Below are 23,774 nucleotides of genomic sequence, written 5' to 3'. Positions count from 1 at the left end.
ATAATAACATGTTATTCTAAAAAAAACACAATATACTTCTTGACATTTTATCATAAGTATGAATGGAAATTATTTTCATGCCGTGATTCTGTTGTTTTCACACATGTTCAAAACTGATAAGAAGACCGTCATTTTGGTTTGATTCCTGTGCACAACTCATTCTCAGCAATGACTAGAGATAAGCAAAATGGCAAAATAATGTAGATCACATTCTACTGTTTAGTTATAATAGGGAAGTATCCCAATGAAATTGTAGCAGTACACTTCATTCATGGAGTATGTGTCAGGATGAATTAATTAATTCCTTTTCAAGCTTCAATTGTGTGCAAAGGGAGCCTTGGTTAAAGACATGCCTACAACATCATGGCTGAGCTCAATACCCACTGAAAAGAAGGCTTCAAGGCGGCAGCATGGAATTAGTGATTGGTAGCCAGGTGCTAAGGAATGTTTCACATCCACAAAACAAGTGGTAAAAGCCAAGTGGTCAAATAACAAAAAATAATTAACATGAATAGTCCATGTTGTATTTATTCACACTTGTCCTTCCAAACGGTGAGCTTTCTTTCGTGTCATGATTTATCTATGGTATTTACAGTTTATTTATACTCCAGGTAATATATATGAATGGTTGATCATGTATGAAGGCATTTTAAGTAAAAATTGATGTTTAGACTAGGTTAAATCTATCATCTGTAGTGAATTACTTGATCAAACTTAGATGTTTTCCTCAGAACTTGGGTTACGAAGGGGAAAAGTACCTGGAATCCTATTTTTCAGCACCATCAGTAACTTTGTTATGAAATGAGTTCCAACTGTTGATCAGTGACATGTTATTTGTTCGGCTGTGGTACAGCGAAAACATATTTTTAACACAAATTTCTTCTCTGCATTGCAGTTTGATTACTACAATTCTGTGTTGATTAATGAGGTGGATGAAAATGGCAACTACGTGGAACTTGGAAATGAGTTTAGTTTGGAAGAAAATGAGCATTTCAATAATTTGCCAGTGAACACCTCACTTAGTAATATACAAGTCCCAACTAATGTTTATAATAAAGGTAAATTAAATCAATTTCTTCTTTAGTGTGTTCATTATTTTTTATCTTTTCAATACTAACTTTTTTTGTCAGTATATGTTCTTTCTGAGAATTGCTGCTGGCTTTTGCTTGCTGTCATTCCTTTTCTTTTATCCTCTGCCCAGAATCTATTTAAAGCAGCCTTTGATGGCATAGTTTCTTTGGAAGAAGGGTCTCGACCCGAAACGTCACCCATTCCTTCTCTCCTGAGATGCTGCCTGACCTGCTGAGTTAATCCAGCATTTTGTGAAATAAATACCTTCGATTTGTACCAGCATCTGCAGTTATTTTCTTACATTTTGGTAGCATGGTGGTCATCACAAATATATTAGACTTTAAATGAGGTATTGTTTAAGGCGAGTTGATCTGCAGAAATTATGTATTCAGAGGAATAATTTTCAATGAGGCTTGGACATCTGCCTTTGGTGCACACTCCATGTGAATTGTCAGTTTCAAGCTGTGACAAATTTCAGTCGAATAATGCAGGACTGAAAACATCTCAATAATCATCAGAACTTTCAAGCATTGTCGCCATCAAATGAACATGTTGAAAATTCCACAAAACTTGTGGGAATGGTTATTTATTTGTTACAAAAAATGCACACCATAAAGATATTTTGCAAAGATATATTTGATATATGTAAGCAGCATCTGGTGGAAGGCCATTGATATTGTTGCTCTTTTTGAATATTGATAAACTTGATGGTGACTCATTATTTCAGATATAAATTTTGTATATAATAACATCTTAATACATTATAATACTTCTTGGACATTACATTTATTGGGTTTAAATGGGCAGCATTACAGTGTACCTAATAGTAATAATTATGCTGAATGCCAAAAGAGTACACATCGGTTGCTTATCATTACAATCTTCCTATTTCATTGTAGGAATTCCTGAGATTGTTCTGAGTCACATATGTCAAAGTGAAGCCTTCCTAAAAACTGTTCTGCTCAGTTTTAATGGGATACAAATCAGATTTTGACAGAATAATGTAACAATGCAGATATAAATAGAAATACACGTCATTGTCATGTTCCTTTATCCCATTTCAACAGATCCTAACATTTTGAATGGAGTTTATTGGTCAGAAGCATTAAACACTGTCTTCAATGAAAACTTTCTGCAAGATCCAACTCTTACCTGGCAATATTTTGGAAGTTCCACTGGTTTCTTTAGACTTTACCCAGGTAAACTTTTGAAACTGTAGAAAAATTGTGCTAATATTTTTTAATGGAATTATTTATACACAATGTACTGAAATGATTGTATTTAAACACCATGTTCCCCTGGTGGAAATTCCCATGTTATGGGATCATTACATTGAGGATAAAAAGAATCAGAAAGAAAAATGGCATCAGGAAGGTAAATTATATAGGTAGGCCCAGATGAGAGTTAAATCATTGCTGTAGCACTAATCGAACAGTATGTGTTGATGATCAAACTATGTGAGAACTTTCCTATTTCACATGAATTTATTTTGATAATAAAGTATTGCAGCAGCTTCTCTTACTCCTGCTGCTATTGTAATTCATAAACATTGACTCAAAGGCAAGGATATTTGTCAAATATTCTTCTGAAGGAAACATTTGTTACTTTGTCTATGTATTCCTCTGCAGGGTAAGACACCAGTCATGTCTTTGTCATGCCAGATCAATTTCTTGCAGTTTATTAGTGTTCAATGGTAGATGACTGAGAGGTGCAACTATGGAGAAATTGCTGGAATCCCCAAGGTTGATGCCATCCTGAGTGTAATCCCAGCATTTATATAAATCATAAATACTTTGATGTCCTAAATGTGGAAAACATTTGTAATAACTGACTCAGCTTCTTGCAAACAAGTTGATAACATGCTGGGAATTGGTGTTGTGCATTTATCTCAGTAGTCAACTGCTTTAACAGCCGAAACAACATTATGGCTGCTGGATGAAAGGGAATGTAACTCCTCATAGTTTGCTTTGCCTCTTTATAGGATCAATATAACTGATCACTAATACAATCTTCTTCTTGTATATGGCGTGCACAGCCTAAAGTTGTAGGTCAAGGGTAGACATCCAGGCCAGGGCAGCATCAGTTGCTGGGTGGATGGCCTTGATACCACCAGGGAAAAGCCTCAGTGAGCAGTCATTCACGATGTGTGGGATGGTCTGGTCTGGATATCTGCAGTCGCAAGCAGAGCTGTCTGTCATCCCCCACTTGTGTAGGTGATGGGCTGTTCTTGCATGGAGGGTGTGGATCCTGTTCAGGGTTAGCCATTGCTTGCGATGGAGGTCAAATCCCGGTGGTTTCACTGTGAGGTCTGTGATCACCTCTCCATTATTGGTGTTGGCATCTTTCCAGGCTCTGTGCCACTCAGTCTTGGGGTCAAAGTCTTCCAGGGATTTGGCTGAAGACCAGAAGGGTTTGCGGGACTTAAAAAAAATAATATTATTTTTATTTTATTTTTTTGCCGGTCAATACAATACAACAGATTGACCATACAGTTGTGAAAGTTAAATAGCGCAAAAAACATTGTATAAAAAAAAATAAAACAATATAATCACACATATTTTCTCACCAAAAAAAAATAAAGGTGTAGGCAGATGCCAAAGCTATTATGCCTATCCTTAATACGTACAAACTATAATTTAAAAAACACAACATCATACGTCAGAAGCAGATAAATAAAACATAGAAAGAAACACAAATGTAGTCAAGAACCATCATTTCAATCATGTCAGTCATTTCTCAGTACTGATCACATATTTTGTATCTTTCAAATATAATATTTTTGAACTTTTTCTTGAATATACACATATTACTACACTCTTTTAATTCATTGTTGCAACTATTCCATAAATGGACCCCTTTACCAGTCACACATCTATTTTTCACATTTGTTCTTACCCTCATTTTTTCAAATATATAATTACCCCTGAGTGGATACCTGCTCTCCCTCATTGAAAACAAACCTTGGATACAGTCAGGAAGTGTTCTTTCTTTTGCTCTAAACATTATTTGTAGAATTTTAAAGTCTACTAGGTCCATAACTTTTAGGGCATATGATTTCATAAATAATGGGTTGGTTGGGTATAATTGGATATAGTTGGTTGTCAATAACCAGCCTTATTGACAATTCTAATAGCTCTTTTTTGCAATGTAAAGATTGAATTAGTGCTGGTTTTGTAGGTGTTTCCCCATATTTCTAAACAGTATGTAATATATGGAATAATGAGTGAGCAATATAACGTAAATAGTGAATTTTGATTCAAGATGGCCTTAGTTTTGTGCAGTATTGCAATGGATTTAGACAGTTTTGATTTGATATGTTTTATGAGGTTTCCAACAGTGATCTATTATCACTCAACAATGATCTATTATCACTCCCAAGAATTTATTTTCATACACTCTTTCAATTTCTACATCATTAATCATAAGTGTTACCTCCAAATTTATTTTTCAATTTCCAAACACTTCAGGCGCATGTTGGGCAGCTTGTTCAAGTCAGCATGGATGGGAAGGTCAGGGTTAGACTCGATGGTACACCAATCTTTCAACATCCTCTCCCTTCTGCGTGTGCTGGGAGGGGCGATGTGAGAGAGGACAGGGAACTACTGCAAAGGTGTTGATTTAAGCGTCCCTGTGATGACCCGCATTGCAGAGTTAAGGACAGTGTCAACTCGTTTGGTGTGGCAACTATTAGCCCAAGCTTTTGAGCAAATCACGGCTATTGAGTAGACTAGGGCTAAGCTTGCATTACGGAGGATGTGTGCATTGGATCCCCAGCGGTTACCTGCAGGTTTCCTGATGATGTTGACCCTTGCTTTCAGTTTATCAGCCACCCTCTTCAGGTGTTCACGATAGGTGAGGGACTAATACAATGAAGAGATGGATAAAAAGTAAGCATGCCATTGAGATGCAAAAGAAAAGTCGAAGTATATATATAGATTCATGGGCGACTTGCAAGTTTGGAATCATGCTGATTATGGGTGTACCTAAAAATAATAGATGGGCTGAAAATGACATTGTATGCTCCAAATGATAAATAACTGAAAATTGAGAAGCAACAGCTGCTTAACACCTGAGAGATAGAGAAAGAGATTCATTCAAAATGCTATCATAAATTAATGGATTTTTTTTTAGAAATTTCAGCCAAGTAAAGATCCAAGTCCTCTCACCAAACGTTCATTAGTCTATGTAAACTCTATGGTTTTCATGGCTAGCCGTAATATACTTATCTACTCTTTGGTTGTAGCAGTGAGTTGAGCACACCTCAGATTTAGATATGCAACCAGGCTGCAGACACTATCCCTAATCCAATTGTCAGCCCTTATTATTGATAGAATCATCATATAGGTTTAATATTTAGCTATATTTTGCTTAGTGGCTGAACTCCTGAGAGTATTTGCTTTATAGTAAGGAGCTGATACATCTTAATACTTCCCTTAGCTTATCACTTCCATATCTCCATTTTTGACACTTAGTGCTTCCCTAATATAAGCCTCTCATCCTTGCCATGCATTAATAAAAAACTAGCTCCAAATTCAGGAACAGCTTCTTCCCTGCTGTCCTCAGACTTCTGAACGGTTCTCTGATATGCTGAATGTAGACCTGGTGTCCCAACATACCTCATTGTTATTTTTTTTAACTGCACTTTCTCTATAACTAGAGCTGTAACACTATATTCTGCACACTAGTATTTTTCTCTTTGCACTCCTTTTGTGCTGTGTAGTGGCTTGATTGAACTCAATTATGGTACGACTTGACTGGAAGCATGCAAACTATTTTTTTCGCTGTATCTTGGTACATGTGAAACTAATAAAAAATTATTGAACCAAGAATTTTTGATTGAATCAATCTTATCTGATTTCAACGAGGACAAATGCCTTTGATAGCACATTTAAGTTTCTCCAATTAACTTGGGTGAGTCACAATCTATCTCCGGATCATTGAGAGTTGATAAAATTGAATCATATGCCAAATATTTAAAGTTGCCTAGGGTTACATTATTATATCATACTTTGTGAAGTATGTGACTTTGTTTCAAATTATTATTTAATAACCCTTGTAAAACATTTTTTTTAAACTTCTGAGAAGATGCGAGTTTTAATTTCACATCTCATGTGATAGATGACATCCCCAACAGTATTGCACTCTCTTTGATGTCTGGTCTCAAGTCTCAGGAATGAGACTCAAAAGCACATAGGCTCTAAAGTGAGAATGCAACTGACTGAGTCGCAATATATAATGCAATGTTAAATATTTTAGGAAGTTAATAGGTGGTTGTCGTATGCCAGTTAATAACCATGTTCTTGTCCACTTTTACAGGTATAAAATGGATGCCAGATGGAAATGGAGTAATCTCTTTTGACTGCAGGAACCGAGGCTGGTAGGAAACATCATTTATAGTGATACATAAATGTGCTTTAAGGGTAACCGATATTAGCTATTTTAAGATACGATGGAGACAAATTTCAATGGGCAGTTAAATTTGAAGAGGCATTCCACATTCCTAGCTGAATGATCAAGTCAAAGGCTTTGAGAAGGTCTAAAAAATCTATGTGCATTGTCGATCTGCTCTGTGCATTTTTCTTGGAGTTGTTGCATTGTGTAGATCACGTCCACTGTGTTTCTAGAAGGATGGAATCCACACTGCAACATAGATCCCTCTCTTTGCCAATGGGATAAGGCAGTTAAGGGGACCCTTCGCTATAACTTTCCCTGCAGCAGACAGCAAGGAGACACTTCTGTAATTATCATAGTCAGACTTAGATATAAAGCTATACAGCATAGGAACAGGCCCTTAAGCCCACCTTGTCCATGCCGACCAAATCAGTATATTGGGCGGTTATGTTTAAAAGTTACAACAGGATGCCACTGTTGCATAATATAGAAAATTAAATGCATGGAAATGAAAAAAAACTTTTCTAATGTCTTAACATAAAAGGAAAATCTGTCTTTTTACATGGTTGCATTAAATTATATGCCTTCCCAGGATCTATTTCCGAGGATAGGGGAATATAAAACTGGAGGGCATTGATTTAAGGTGAGAGGGGAAAGATATAAAATGGACCTGAAAGGCGGCTTTTTCACAGAGGGTGATACGTGTGTAGAACGAGCTGCCAGACGAAGTTGTAGAGGCGAATACAATTACAACATTTAAATTACAATAGACAGGTACATGAATAGTAAAGTTTAAGAGGGATAAGGGCCAAACAGAGGCAAATGGGACTAACTCAAGTAGACCTGCTAACTCAGGTCAGCATGGATGAGTTGTACCAAAGGATCTGTTTCCGTGCTGTATAACCTCATGATTCTAAGCCAGCTCAAATGACCCAGACTATGTTTTTGATTCCAGATGGATTGATAACTATAAATTCATTCACTTTAGGATGCTTAATAAAAGTAAGTTTTTCTGTGTTCTAATGTTCTCATGTTCATATGTACAGGTACATTCAGGCTGCAACATCTCCAAAGGACATAATCATATTGTTAGATATCAGTGGCAGTATGAAAGGCCTCAGAATGACAATTGCCAAACATACCATTAACACAATCCTGGACACATTGGGTGAAAATGATTTTGTCAATATTATTGCTGTAAGTAAAATTCTGGCTGAAGTTGTCTGTGCCTCGTTGTCGAGAGTTATTAAAAACTATATAATTCCAAAACAACACATGACATTGCTCCAATTTAAAAAAAACTTTTAGTCTTTTAGTCTTCATAACTCCAGTACATCCCTGACTGACGTCCTTCGCTCAACTGTCTGAGGGTTTCTAAAACACTGGTGTGCATAACTAAATTGTAGCAAGTTCTTCTTATTAATCTACATTTATTTTCAGTTGAACAAAGCCTTATTTTTTAATTTCACTGATCGATTCACCGACTGCAGGATTATTATTATTATTATTAAAATTTATTAAGCAGACTCATGGTCCATTAGAATACACATACAGTACACAGTATATACATATAAACTTAAATTAAATTAGAAAAGGCAAGAATACCAATGTTTCCACATAGGTGACAGGTATCTCACGGCACTGAAACCAGGATTTACCAGCAGCACAATGATGGAATTCTGAGAACCATTCAATCGGCATATAAATTTAAACATGAGATTCCTCAACAGGGCATGAAATGTATTGACTCCTGCACTACAAAACAGTTCACTTGCACTGCACCACCTTGGCTTTCTAAGCAATATGCGCATGCAGTCATTATAGGCAACCTTAAGTTTATGGATGCTTGACTTATTAAACTTTATCCACAAAGGAGCAGTGTAAAGAGGAGTACAGTACGCTCTAAACAGGTTTATCTTGACATTTCCTGAGCACCAGTGGAATTTCCTAACCAACATGTTAGCTTGTGCATACAACATGCGGCGTTGTCTATACATGTCCTCATCATCAGACATTTGATCTGTGATGACATGTCCCAGATACTTAGCTTTACAGCAGACAGATAGAACCTGCCCAGACAGGTAAAATGATGGGAAGACTAGATCTTTGTCCCCTTTTACTTTACAAATCATGACAACGCTCTTTTTAGCATTGTATTTCACGTCAAATTGGACACCATACTCAGAGCATATATTCAACATCTGCTGAAACCCAGCACTGCTAGGAGAAAAAACCGCCAGATCATCGGCATACATAAGATGGTTTACCAGGGTGTTACCAATCATACATCCTGTTTTACAGCCTCTAAGCTGTTCAGATAAATCATTCATATACACATTAAAGAGGGTTGGTGAGAGTAGCCCCCCCTGGCGAACCCCATTACCAACACCAAATGTTACAGATACTGCATTACCCCATTTGACCTGCATGCTCTGGTTGGCGTACCAATATGCCAGGACCCTAATTATACTGTTAGGCACTCCTCTTTGACTCAGTTTTTGGAACAGCTTATGATGGTTGACTCGATCAAAAGCTTTAGAGGCATCAATAAAACCAATTAACACAGAGGAATTCTGCCTTCTATACATTTCAACCATTTCCTTCAGGGCATAGATACATAAATCAGTACCATGCTTAGCCTTGAAGCCAAACTGGTTGTCTGTAGTACCCAAATAAAAGCATAATCTATCTAATAAAATTCTTTCCAGGACTTTGGATAACACACTGGCTAGAGCAATCGGTCTGTAATTATCCAAGCTCCCCACCTTGCCCGCTTTGTCCTTGATGACAGGCACCAGAGTAACGAACAACATGGAGTCCGGTAACAGACCATGATTCATAAGGCCAGTAAAACAGATTGCAAGAAGGACAGCAACCCTCGGGCTTGCAAGTTTGAGGTGCTCTGCAGTGATCTGATCTAAGCCGCTAGCTTTGTTATCAGCTAGCTGTGTGATTGCTTGATAGACCTTATTGGCTGTGATTCCCACTTTGTCACTGTTGGCAATGTTGCCCACTTTGTAGGGATCACTTTTAATACAATTGAATAGCTCAGAGTAATGTTGCCTCCACAAATCAGCTATGTTGTCGGCTCCTGAGACTCCTTCTATGGTACATGGTAACGATGTACTGCCTCTATTCAGAGCTCTCACCTCCTTCCAGAAGCCAGTAACATCGTTACCAAGGAGCTTATCAGCCATAGAGTCTGCTCTCATTAATTGTTCGTGTTTGCTGATATAACGAACTGCATATTTATACCGAGCATTACTAAGCTTTTTGTGATCCAGGACAGGCCCCTCTCTGGGCCTACCTGCCGGGACCCAAGCCTTAAAGGCATCCTTAGCTTCAGCATGATGAGCAGCCACAGACTGCAGGATTACTCAAACAAAAGTAGAGAACTGTTCAGACTGATCAACATACTAGAGAAAGCTGGATAGAGCAGCACTAGTGATTGAATGAAAGAGTTCACATTGTCTGGTTCATCAAATGAATCTTATGTTGTCAATGTAGAAATGCAGAAAATTGCATTGGTTGAATAAAATATCTTTTATTATATTTATCTTCTTAGAGTCACACAACACGGAAATAGGCCCTTCGTCCCATGCCGACCAAGATGGCCAATCTACACTAGTGCCATCTGCCTGCTTTTGGCCTATATTCCTCCAAATGTTGTTGAAATGTTGTTTTAGTACCTTCCTCAACTACCTCCTCTGGCACCTCATGCCATATCACCACCACCTTCAGTGTGAAAAAGTTGCCCCTTAGCTTCCTATTAAATCTTTCCCCTCTCACCTTAAACTATGTCCCCAGGTTCTTGATTCCCTTACTCTGGGTAAAATACTCTATTTTGTATCGTATCTAATCCTCTCATGATCGTATGCTCCTCCATAATATCACCCCTCATCTTCCTGTGCTCCAAGAAATAAAGTTCAACAATACCCAACCTCTCACAATAGCTCAGGCCCTCAAGTCTTGGCAAATCCTGGCAACATCCTTCTCTGCATTCTTTCCAGTTTATTAAAGTACTCAAGTTATTTCATTCTAAAATCTTCACATCGGTTTCATGAAAATACTATTCCATCCACATCCTTGGAAGTTGCTGAGTAATGAAAGAGCACAGTTTGATCGTTTATCTAAAAGTGCAAATTTTCTTCTCTTCTTTCAGTACAATGATTATGTTCATTATGTTGAGCCTTGCTTCCAAGGAACACTGGTGCAGGCTGACAAGGACAACCGCGAGGTGAGCATCGAAGATTTTGAGATCAAGGATAAGAATTGTGTGAATGGTTGGAAATCTTTGTTGGATTAATTTGTGCAGTCATTATTAAAACATTCGGTATCAACTGTCAGATGGATTCCAAATTAGGTATGGGGGAGGAGTGGGAGACAAAGAAACTGACTGGTTAACATGTGATCCTGTTGAAAGATATATGATGGCAATTAATCAAAATATTTGGGTGTGCATTAATGGATTCGGAAGTGAATTCCAGGTTGAAAAATCCAGAATAATACCTGCATATGAGCAAGCTTTACATATAATTTGAAATATCTCTATGGACTGAAAAAATTGACCAATTTTGTCTCTAAGTATTCACTGGAAGGATAACTGAACGTTTATAATCATCCTACCCAGATTCTAGCTATTTTCAGAAGGTCATGTTGAGTTAGCCATGTCTGGCCGAAGCAGACTCCTGAATCCCACACTCAGAATAGAGTGTCTGTTCAATGTTTCCAAGTAGAAGTGTAATAGCTCCCCTGATTCCCAGGAACCTCCAGCCCATCACTGCTCAAAGAGGAGACAAAGCATTAACAAAGCTATTCTTCAGTTTAACTATATAACTGAGGATGTTTATCCAGGAACCATGATTGTTAATCTTTTGTGCATTTTCTCTTCACATCCTTCTTGAAGTTAGATGATGAATTTTGAATGTAAACTTCATTTGCTGACTCACTTGTGTCCTGTATAGGTTCATTGAGCCTTCTTTGCCTTTTTTATCAATGGAAGAATCAATAGACAATAGGTGTGGGAGTAGGCCATTCGGCCCTTTGAGCCAGCACCACCATTCAATGTCATTATTCTCAATTAGTACCTCGTTCCTGCCTTCTCCCCATACCCCCTGACTCCGCTATCCTTAAGAGTATATCTAGCTCTCTCTTGAATGCATTCAGAGAATTGGTCTCCACTGCCTTCTGAGACAGAGAATTCCACAGATTTACAACTCTCTGACTGAAAAAGTTTTTCCTCATCTCCGTTCTAAATGGCCTACCCCTTATTCTAAAACTGTGGCCCCTGGTTCTGGACTCCCCCAACATTGGGAACATGTTTCCTGCCTCGAACGTGTCCAACCCCTTAATAATCTTATATGTTTCGATAAGATCCCCTCTCATCCTTCTAAATTCCAGTGTATACAAGCCTAGTCGCTCCAGTCTTTCAACATACGACACTCCCGCCATTCCAGGAATTAACCTAGTAAACGTACGCTGTACGCCCTCCATAGAAAGAATATCCTTCCTCAAATTTGGAGACCAAAACTGCACACAGTACTCCAGGTGCAGTCTCACTAGGGCCCTGTACAAGTGCAGAAGGACCTCTTTGCTCCTATACTCAACTCCTCTTGTTATGAAGGCCCACATTCCATTGGCTTTCTTCACTTCCTGCTGTACCTGCATGCTTCCTTTCAGTGACTGATGCACTAGGACACCCAGATCTCGTTGTATGTCCCCTTTTCCTAACTTGACACCATTCAGATAATAATTTGCCTTCCTATTCCTACCACCAAAGTGGATAACCTCACGCTTGTCCACATTAAACTGCATCTGCCATGCATCCGCCCACTCACACAACCTATCCAAGTCACCCTGCAACCTCATAGCATCTTCCTCACAGTTCACACTACCACCCAGCTTTGTATCATCTGCAAATTTGCTAATGGTACTTTTAATCCCTTCATCCAAGTCATTAATGTATATCGTAAATAGCTGGGGTCCCAGCACCGAGCTTTGTGGTACCCCACTAGTCACTGCCTGCCATTCTGAAAGGGACCCATTTATCCCCACTCTTTGCTTTCTGTCTGCCAACCAATTTTCTATCCATGTCAGTACCCTACCCCCAATACAATGTGCTCTAATTTTGCCCACTAATCTCCTATGTGGGACCTTGTTGAAGGCTTTCTGAAAGTCGAGGTACACCACATCCACCGGCTCTCCCCTGTCCATTTTCCTAGTCACATCCTCAAAAAATTCCAGAAGGTTAGTCAAGCATGATTTCCCCTTCGTAAATCCATGCTGACTCGGAACGATCCTGTTACTGCTATCCAAATGCTCCGCAATTTCGTCTTTTATAATTGACTCCAGCATCTTCCCCACCACTGATGTCAGACTAACTTGTCTATAATTTCCCGTTTTCTCTCTCCCTCCCTTCTTAAAAAGTGGGACAACATTAGCTACCCTCCAATCCACAGGAACTGATCCTGAATCTATAGGACATTGGAAAATGATTACAAATGCGTCCACAATTTCTAGAGCCACCTCCTGAAATACCCTGGGATGCAGACCATCAGGCCCTGGGGATTTATCAGCCTTCAGTCCCATCAGTCTACCCAACACAATTTCCTGCTTAATATGGATTTCCTTCAGTTCCTCTGTCACCCTAGGATCTCTGGCCACTAGAACAACTGGGAGATTGTTTGTATCTTCCTTAGTGAACACAGATCCAAAGTACCAGTTCAACCCGTCTGCCATTTCCTTGTTCCCCATAATAAAATCCCCTGCTTCTGTCTTCAAGGGACCCACATTTGCCTTGACTATTTTTTGCCTCTTCACATACCTAAAAAAGCTTTTACTATCCTCCTTTATATTATTGGCTAGCTTACCCTCGTACCTCATCTTTTCTACCCCGTATTGCCTTTTTAGTTATCTTCTGTTGCTCTTTAAAAGAGTCCCAATCCTCTGGCTTCCCACTCTTCTTTGCTGTGTTATACTTCTCTTTTATTTTTATGCTGTCCTTCACTTCCCTTGGCAGCCACGGGTGCCTCTTACTCCCCTTAGAATCTTTCCTCCTCTTTGGGATAAATTGATCCTGCAACTTCTGCATTATTCCCAGGAATACCTGCCATTGCTGTTCCACCGTCTTGCCTGCTAGGGCCTCCTTCCAGTCAAATCTGGCCAGCTCCTGCCTCATGCCTCTGTAATCCCCTTTGCTATACTGTAATACTGACACTTCCGATTTTCCCTTCTCCCTCTCAATTTGTAGAGTAAAACTTCTCATGTTGAGATCACTGCCTCCTAATGGCTTTTTTTCCCTCGAGTCCCCTTATCAGATCAGGTTCATTACACAACACTAAATCCAGAATTGCCTTCTCCCTGGTAGGCTCCAGTACAAGCTGTTCTAAGAATCCATCTCGGAGGCACTCCACAAACTCTCTTTCCTGGGGTCCATTATCAACCTGATTTTCCCAGTCTACCTGCATGTTGAAATCTCCCATAACCACCGTAGCATTACATTTGCGACATGCCAATTTTAGCTCTTGATTCAACTCGCACCCTATGTCGAGGCTACTGTTTGGGGGTCTGTAGATAACTCCCATTAGGGTCATTTTACCCTTACAATTCCTTATTTCTATCCATACTGATTCTACATCTCCTGATTCTATGTCACCCCTTGCAAGGGAGTGAATATCATTCCTTACCAACAGAGCGACCCCATCCCCTCTGCCCACCTGTCTGTCTTTTCTATACGTTGTGTACCCCTGAATATTCAGTTCCCAGCCCTGGTCCTCTTGTAGCCATGTCTCTGTGATTCCCACAACATCATACTTGCCAATGTCTAACTGAGCCTTAAGCTCATCCACTTTATTTTTTATACTTTGCGCATTTAAATGCAACACTTTTACTTGGGTATTCACCTCCCCTCTCACACCGGTCACAATTGGCCCTGACCTTACTCTCTTATCCCATCTAGAACTTCCCTTCCCATTTATTCGAGAGTCTTTTGCAATTTCTCCTGTATTTGTTTCCCCTTTAACTCCATCTTCATATTCCCAATTTGTCAACCCCTCCCCCCCACTACTTAGTTTAAAGCCACACGTGTAGCACTAGCAAACCTGCCTGCCAGACTGTTGGTCCCCCGGCTGTTAAGGTGTAACCCGTCCCTTTTGTACAGGTCACCCCTACCCCAGAAGAGATCCCAGTGGTCTAGAAATCTAAATCCCTGCTCCCTGCACCAGCCCCTTAACCATACATTCATATCCCCGATCTCTCTGTTCCCGCCCTCACCAGCACGAGGTACAGGTAGCAGTCCAGAGATAACCACCCTCGATGTCCTACTTCTCAGTCTACTTCCTAACTCTCTAAACTCACGTTGCAGTATCTCCTTCCTCTTCCTCCTGACGTCATTCGTGCCCACGTGCACAACTACTTCCGGTTGATCGCCTTCCCTCACTAGGATGTTCTGAAGCCAGTCCGTGATGTCTTGAACCCTGGCACCAGGGAGGCAACAGACCATCCTCAAGTCCCGCCTGCCGCCACAGAATCTACTGTCCCTACCTCGGACAAAGGAGTCACCCACTACTATGGCTCTTCCTGACTTCGGTCTCCCCGGTCGAGTCTCCTTGCCTGGATTAGAGCCACCAACCTGTCCGCCGCTCGGACTGGAAGCATCTTCTGCCCCAACAGCTCCCAAGAGGGTGTACCTGTTTGCAATAGGCACAGCCACCGGGGTCTCCTGTAGTCCACGTTCACTCCCCTTTGAAACGGTCTTTCCACCTTCACTCGACCTGGACCCATGGTGTGACAGCCTCACAGTAGGTCCTGTCCAGGAAGCTCTCGCATTCCCGGATGGCCCTGAGGTCATCGAGCTGCTTTTCCAACACCACCACACGTTCATTCAGGAGCTGCACCTGGACACAGTTCTTGCAGGTGTAGCTCCCAGAAGATCCAGTGGTGTCCCTACCTTCCCACACCCTGCTGGAAACACACTGCACCAGATCAACTGCACATTTCTCTACATTAAATTTTATCTGCCTCTGCCAACCCTTTGAGTAATGGCACCCATATCTGGAAGTGGCGGCGCCTAACGGCAGCGGCTCGCTAGCAGTCTGTTCGTCTTTTTTCCTTTTTTTTTTGTTGTGTGTCGGTGTTGGGATGGTATTTGTATTTTTTTTGGTTGTGTATGTGTGGGGGGTGGTGGTGTGGGTGGGGGGTGGCGGGGGGGTGGGGGAAACTTTTTTCTTCCTCACGGCGCGGGGTGCGGCTCGGCTGCGGGGCCTAACATCGCCCGGTGCGGCTCGGCCGCTGGACGTTACATCGCCCGGTGCAGCTTGGCCGCTGGACTTAACAGTGCCCGGTGCAGCTCGGCCGCGGGACTTAACATCGCCCGGTGTGGCTCGGCTGCGGGACTTTACATCGCTGGTGCGGCTCGACCACGGAACTTTACATCGCCCGGTGCAGCTCGGCTGCGGGACTTAACATCGCCCGGTGCAGCTCGGCTGCGGGACTTTACATCGCTGGTGCGGCTCGACCACGGGACTTAGCTGCGCAAGGCTTGGTCGCGGGGCCTTTCATCGCCCGGCTCGGCCGCGAGACGTTTCAGCGCCCAGTGCGATTCGGCCGGGGGGACTTCCATCCCCTTGCGGTGACTGTGCGGGTCGGTCGGGGACGAGCTGTCTGTCCGTGGGCGTGGGGAAGAGAGTGGAAGTTTTGTTGCCTCCATCACAGTGAGGGGGTGTTTGGAGTCACTGTGATGGACGTTTGTGTTGGTGCTATGTGTCTTGTGTTCTTTTTTTTCTATGACTGCTATGTAGTTTCGTTCGGTACTTCGGTACCGAACGACAAATAAAGCTCTGTTATACTGTTATACATATCTTCTTGCAATCACGATATTCTCACTCAGTATCAAACTTCAAAGATTTGTGCGCACGCACCCAAGATCTTCTCTCTTTTCTCAACTTCTTTGAAATTGAAGTCAAGTCAAGTCAAGTTTATTTGTCACATAAACATACAGGATGTGCAGTGAAATGAAAGGTCATTTACTTCACCCTTTATCCTCTGGATGATGCTCTCTGACTTTCTTTAATAATCTCTTGTTTTGTGCCAGATAGAACAATGAAATTCTTACTTGCTGCAGCACAACAGAATATGTAAACATAGTATTCTGGAAACAATATAATAAACGAGAGAGAAAACGAAAGTTTGGTGTGTTTATATATACACATACTCACAAGTACACACATAAAACAAACAATAGTAGTAATCGCATTAGCTGATTCACTTTTATCCATTTTATTTGATCCAACTTTATAAATTCCAAGGGATTTATCAAGCATGATTCTCTTTCATATACCCTTGATGATTCTGCCCATATCTATTATTATTTTCTACGGCCCTATCACCAGCTTTAGTAATAGATTCATCTAGTGATAGATTTGCATCTTGTCAACTGAAAAAAGACCCATTCTTTCCATCTCTCTACCTTTTGATAGCTGGGCAATCTTCTATCCACACCAAAATTTTACTTTCCACACCATGAGTTTTTATTTCCTGAAATAAACTTTGATGCGGCATCTTCTTAACACGAACAGTAGTAGCACCACTATTCTAATATTACCTCCTGCTTTTTCTACCACCTTCAGCCTATGATCCTATGAAAGCTTGAGGGCTTCTACATCATGGCTCTATTATGCACGTGAAGCATGTTTGACTAGGAATCTCTTTCAAGGGCTGCGGGATATTGGGCATTGGCTGCATGGGCATACATTCAGGATAAACATTACCAGGTTGGCTTATAAAATCGCTGTCGTTCCTTTTAACAACATTCAAAGAGCAAACTGTTGAAGCTCATACGAAGCAGAAGATTATCTTCATAATTCCATCCTCCCCCCACATTCCCTGGCTATAATACAAGTGTAAGAGGTCAAATTTAATTATTTCTTGATAACACTGCTATATTATATTGTGCCTATAATGTAATATATTCTTAGAATCTTCCCTACCTAAGATGCTTCTATACTGTTTCCAGAACACAGATGACCATTTTAAAAAATATTTCTATCTGGATGCTAAGATGCTTTCAGAATTTGTATAGACCCTAAGCACTTCTTTCTTCACTGCCATGCACTAGGAACTGTATGCCATTAAGTTAGTGTCCTTGATAAAGTCAACAAATCAAAGACATCATGACCAATATCATGGGGGATTTACAAGAGTGTGAAATACTCAGTTACACACAAAAATGGTTTTATTAATGTTTGTCATTAGTTACCTATCAGTGCAAATTATTTACATTTTCTGTTTTTTTATTTTCCTTGTCAGCACTTCAAGCAACTGGTTGATAAGCTTAGTGCCAAAGGAACAGGAATTGTAAATAAGGGGCTCATCGAAGCTTTCATTATCTTGAATGAGGTTTGTATATCTTAACATCTGAATACTAAAACTCTTGTTAGTTTGTTTGTTCCTGAACTACAGACGGGAGGGAGGGGAGGGGGGGAATGGGTAGGGAGGGGAGGGGGATGGGTAGGGAGGGAGGGGAGGGGGGGATGGGTAGGGAGGGAGGAGAGGGTGGGATGGGTAGGGAGGGAGGGGAGGGGGGATGGGTAGGGAGGGAGGGGAGGAGGGGGAGGGAGGAGGGGAGGGAGTGGAGGGGGAAGGGGAGGGAGGGGGCGGGAGGAGGGGAGGGAGGGGGTTGGGGAAGGGGGAGGAGGGGGGATGAGGGGAGGGAGGGTGGAGGGAGGGGGAAGAGAGGGAGGGAGAGGGGAGGGGGTAGTATGGGGAGGAGAGAGTGCGGGAGGAGAGGGTGCTGCACCAATGCAGGAGAGGCAACCCTAGCGAGGAGGGGGAGGGGGGGGAGAGGGGGAAAGAGGGAGAGGGGGTGAGGGGGAGAGGGGGAGAGGGAGGGGGGTGGAGCATTCATTTTCACTGCTGTCTAATGAGAACTGAAAAATATTTTAGCTTTGATATAACTAATATTGGAACAATCAGAGAGCACAAATTTTACGTCTGGTAGAAGCAGGAAGTACCAAGGGATGAATTTATTTTAATTTTTTATTTTCCAATTTCTCTCAAGCAGTCCATGTTGCTATGTTTTCAAAGCTTTTGAGTCTTCTGCTGGTTCTGCACACAGGCCAAGCTTTCCTTTGGGGTCTTCACACACAAGTCAGATTGGCCTTTGGTCAGCAAAAAACAAGTCATTTATTGTAAACTGAGGTCCAATGCATGGAGTACCTTGACAATCTTTAATAGCCCATTGGCTATTATAGGTGTTTCAATTGTTTTTTTAATGTCTGTAATAGAGGCATTTAGTGATTTGAATAATAATCATGTAATTTGAACAAATGAAAGGAACATTAAAACATATACCAACAAATAATTAGAACAATAAAATAACAGAATGAACCAAGTTTGTTACATCTTCTGTGGGGTTTTTTAAGTTCTGTTGAGACTAATGGATTTATATTTGCATCTGATTATGTTGCATTGGAGATGCTGACATTTTGGAAACTTCATTTTGCTGTTCTAAAATTTTCAACCATTCTGGCTGGGCAAACTAATTATCGAACGGATGTCCCACACCAAGGGTGAATCTGACGAAACTCAACGGCTATTCTCAAAGTGTAAGGTTTGAAGGAAACATAGGACCAACAACAGAGAAAAGAATAACTGGTTATTCTGAAGATCTGGTTCATTACATTTTTCCTGGCCTTCTGTGGTGAGGCCCTTACATCTCCTAATACCCTACTATCCCACAAAGGAAATAATATCCAATCATATCCACTTTATTACAGTATGGGTTTTGTCCCAGTTGTTTCCGCTTGTTGGCAAAAGTAGAGTTGCTGCTTTACAGCGAATGCAGCGCCGGAGACTCAGGTTCGATCCTGACTACGGGTGCTGTACTGTAAGGAGTTTGTACGTTCTCCCCGTGACCTGCGTGGGTTTTCTCCGAGATCTTCGGTTTCCTCCCACACTCCAAAGACGTACAGGTATGTAGGTAAATTGGCTGAGTAAATGTAAAAATTGTCCCTAGTGTGTAGGATAGTGTTAATAGTGTTAGTGTGCGGGGATCGCTGGGCGGCGTGGACTTGGTGGGCCGAAAAGGCCTGTTTCCGCGCTGTATATATATGATATGATATGATACTGAGAACTCAACATTTTGAGGTGCAGGTGGTATCCAGAAGATATCTAAGATGGGGGGATTTTAAATTACTTTAATGTCATGTTTAACATTGATTTTCTATATGTCCAACAAAAGTGTGATGGTTTTCTCAAAATTAGCAGCTGACAGTGCCATAAATTGCAGGTGCTAACGTGTCTCCTATGTTAATAAAATGCAATTGAATAGAATATCAATGCTGAGATATATACAAATTGAATTTGCATATAAATATTGAGCTGTTGTGGAAATATAATTTGTACACGTCATATACCCAACGTTGATTGTTGGTCTTTGATTTTCTACATTTGTTTCTATATATTGCCATTGCTATTTGTATTCCCTTGGTTGGTTCAATGATTGTTTTTAATATTCCTTCCATTAGTTCAATGAGACAGGTCAAGGCAGTCTGTGTAATCAGGCCATCATGCTGATCACTGATGGCGCAGTTGAAGAGTATGAACCAGTGTTTGAACAATACAACTGGCCTGACTGTAAGGTGCGTACATAAACAACGTGATGAACTGTGGATGCTATTACACCTTCAACTTAGTGACATTTCCAGCAAAGAAAATGCAGAAGTCAATGAGATCCTAATAAATATCAGATAAGATCTGATGAAGGCACAGGACTGACAAAAAATAGCTCAATTCTTTGCATTGGTGGAGATGGGATAAACTATTTTTCTAACATGGAAGTAATACAAATTCCTTCTGCAATACAAATTTCTGTATGTGCACTACTGTCTCTGGTTTTTTTTCTGGTTATATGTATTTCCCAGCCTAAGTAGGGTACATGGATGCCATTTTAAATAACTGGTGATTTGTGTGAGAAGTAGAATGTAAAATTTATTGTTTGAGATGAAAATATTTCAACTTGCTCATGTTGTCCTGAATAAACAGATACTAAATTTGTAGCCCGATGAAGCAGTCTAGAGTATCAGAAATTTAAAGGGTACACATAGAGCACTGGATTTTATCCATTGGCATGTTATCTATGAGCACAGAAAAGATAATACAAAAGGGCCCAAAATTCTTATTTTATATCAGTAATCCATGCCTGGATTATGTAAATCATTAAGAGAAGGGAAGAAGTTGAGATAATTGAAGAAGCATAACGTAGGAGAAGAATTTCACTTTCAATGATCTTAATATCTCCATATCTTTGGGATATAGAAACTTGAAAGATGACAATTGCCTTCTTAAGGACACTAGAGTTACAATCAAGCCTTCTCAGGATGAAGTGTTCCTGAGAACACTTCATCTTCTTACTCATTGCTGTTTATTATTTGGACAAGTATCAAAATACCCATGAATCCCAATTTTTAGCATATTGGTGCATATGGTTAGGGCATTCTAGTAAAATGGAATAGAAACATAGAAAAATAGGTGTAGGAGTAGGCCATTCGGCCCTTTGAGCCAGCACCACCATTCAATATGATCATGGCTGATCATCTAAAATCAGTACCCCATTCCTGCTTCTTCCTCATATCCATTGATTCCTTTAGCCCTAAGAGCTAAATCTAACTCCCTCCTGAAAACATCCAGTGAATTGGCTTCCACTGCCTTCTGTGGCAGAGAATTCCACAGATTCACAACTCTCTGGGTGAAAATGTTTTTCCTCATCTCAGTCCTAAATGGCCTATCCCCTATACCTCTTAGAGAACCATGACTGCAAAATTTGACTTATTTGCATATGACATGCATTTTTAGATGGAAATAAGGGGCTAAGAGTGGTTTTAATATTGAAATGACAAGACCTTCTTTTCATCTCCTTGTTTGCACCTATTCTCTTAAGTGAATTATTGATGGCCCTCAACTCTGAATGTCATTCCATTCCAAACCCACAGGTTTTCCTACAGGAGCCCCAGATAGTTTGATTAGAGTTGATAGGATTAGCTGTTGAGTGGAGGCTAATAGTGTTTCAAGAACAGTTTGCTCAGGTCATAAGTATTGGAAACATCTCAGTGCATACTGTCTCTCCATAAAGACAAACTTCACAGCCCTCTGCAATGCTGACACAAAATTGCTACTTGGGAATGTGAGAGAAAATCTGAAAAGCTGTTTCTTCCAAAACAGAGTTTACACCAGGCTCATGAGGACTTTTTATTGCCATACATCATACATCTTATTGTATCATTTTATTATTTGTTGAACAGAATTTTCTTTTTCTTTTTCTTTCCTAGTATTAAATGAAAAACACATTGTTTTTCCTCCATTTCTGCTTTGTTTTTGCTCTACCAATTTTTTTTTTGCAATTGTCATGTCACCAATCAGTGCATCTTGCGATTGGTCATTGCTCTGTAGGAGAATTTTGAACGTCATGTATAAAATCCTTATTGCAAAATTAATAACTATGCACATTTTGTATTGTTGAAACTAATTTCAAGCATGGGTTCATTAGCAAGAAAATAGTTTTTTGGGGTACTTTCTGGTTAAAATCAAAATATTCATGCCTTAGGTATTTTCATTTGGCACACATCGTGTGTTTTTGCTGTGTTTTGAAATAAATGCATTTTATGCATCAGATCAGTGAAAGGTTATTCATGACATCAAAATAAATTGCAAAATAAATATAAACAATGGTGAAGAAGTTATCAAGTGAATGAGGAATAGCAAAACAAGCTGAACTAAACAAAGGGCTAAAAGGTGAAACAGGATTTAAGAATTAATTTGTTTAAATTTGCAAAGAAAGGGTGAACCCGTATGCCTACCTCTTGGCTGTTTTCTTGATGTACCCTTGCTATTTACATTCACCATCCTTAACTTTTCTTGACAGGTGCGTCTATTTACATATCTGATTGGCCGGGAAGTAACATTTGCTGAACCAGTGAAGTGGATAGCATGCAACAACAAAGGTAAGAAACCTGGCTTTGAACAATAGACAATAGACAATAGGTGCAGGAGTAGGCCATTCGGCCCTTCGAGCCAGCACCGCCATTCAATGTGATCATGGCTGATCATTCTCAATCAGTACCCCGTTCCTGCTTTCTCCCCATACCCCCTGACTCCGCTATCCTTAAGAGCTCTATCTAGCTCTCTCTTGAATGTATTCAGAGAATTGGCCTCCACTGCCCTCTGAGGCAGAGAATTCCGCAGATTCACAACTCTCTGACTAAAAAAGTTTTTCCTCATCTCTGTTCTAAATGGCCTACCCCTTATTCTTAAACTGTGGCCCCTGGTTCTGGACTCCCCCAACATTGGGAACATGTTTCCTGCCTCTAACATGTCCAACCCCTTAATAATCTTATACGTTTCGATAAGATCCCCTCTCATCCTTCTAAATTCCAGTGTATACAAACCTAGTCGCTCCAGTCTTTCAACATATGACAGTCCCGCCATTCCGGGAATTAACCTAGTAAACCTACGCTGCACGCCCTCAATAGCAAGAATATCCTTCCTCAAATTTGGAGACCAAAGCTGCACACAGTACTCCAGGTGCGGTCTCACTAGGGCCCTGTACAACTGCAGAAGGACCTCTTTGCTCCTATACTCAACTCCTCTTGTTATGAAGGCCAACATTCCATCGGCTTTCTTCACTGCCTGCTGTACCTGCATGCTTCCTTTCAGTGACTGATGCACTAAGACACCCAGATCACGTTGTACGTCCCCTTTTCCTAACTTGACACCATTCAAATAATAATCTGCCTTCCTATTCTTACCACCAAAGTGGATAACCTCACACTTATCCACATTAAACTGCATCTGCCATGCATCCGCCCTCTCACACAACCTGTCCAAGTCACCCTGCAACCTCATAGCATCTTCCTCACAGTTCACACTGCCACCTAGCTTTGTATCATCGGAAAATTTGCTAATGGAACTTTTAATCCCTTCATCCAAGTCATTGATGTATATTGTAAATAGCTGCGGTCCCAACACCGAGCCTTGCGGTACCCCACTAGTCACTGCCTGCCATTCTGAAAGGGACCCATTTATCCCCACTCTTTGCTTTCTGTCTGTCAACCAACTTTCTATCCATGTCAGTACCCTACCTCCAATACCATGTGCTCTAATTTTGCCCACCAATCTCCTATGTGGGACCTTGTCGAAGGCTTTCTGAAAGTCAAGGTACACCACATCCACCGGCTCTCCCCTGTCAATTTTCCTAGTTACATCCTCAAAAAATTCCAGTAGATTAGTCAAGCACGATTTCCCCTTCGTAAATCCATGCT

At 40.7% G+C, this 23,774-nt stretch overlaps 1 protein-coding gene across 1 annotated transcript in view; it reads left to right on the top strand.

The window, feature by feature from the left end:
* LOC144603346 (voltage-dependent calcium channel subunit alpha-2/delta-4-like) overlaps positions 1-23,774 on the top strand; it is a 74,770-nt gene that overhangs the window by 14,760 nt on the left and 36,236 nt on the right. Inside the window, exons 5-12 of the mRNA XM_078416489.1 lie at positions 896-1,058; positions 2,139-2,270; positions 6,388-6,448; positions 7,509-7,659; positions 10,625-10,699; positions 17,767-17,856; positions 19,986-20,099; positions 22,379-22,457. Coding sequence (XP_078272615.1) covers positions 896-1,058; positions 2,139-2,270; positions 6,388-6,448; positions 7,509-7,659; positions 10,625-10,699; positions 17,767-17,856; positions 19,986-20,099; positions 22,379-22,457 — 865 coding nt within the window. The remainder of the gene's footprint in view (positions 1-895; positions 1,059-2,138; positions 2,271-6,387; positions 6,449-7,508; positions 7,660-10,624; positions 10,700-17,766; positions 17,857-19,985; positions 20,100-22,378; positions 22,458-23,774) is intronic.

This window comes from Rhinoraja longicauda, chromosome 20 (genome assembly GCF_053455715.1).
Source record: "Rhinoraja longicauda isolate Sanriku21f chromosome 20, sRhiLon1.1, whole genome shotgun sequence".
Taxonomy (NCBI): Eukaryota; Metazoa; Chordata; class Chondrichthyes; order Rajiformes; family Arhynchobatidae; genus Rhinoraja; species Rhinoraja longicauda.
Note: the sequence above shows the minus strand (reverse complement) of the source record. Positions and strands in the feature narration are given on the sequence as shown.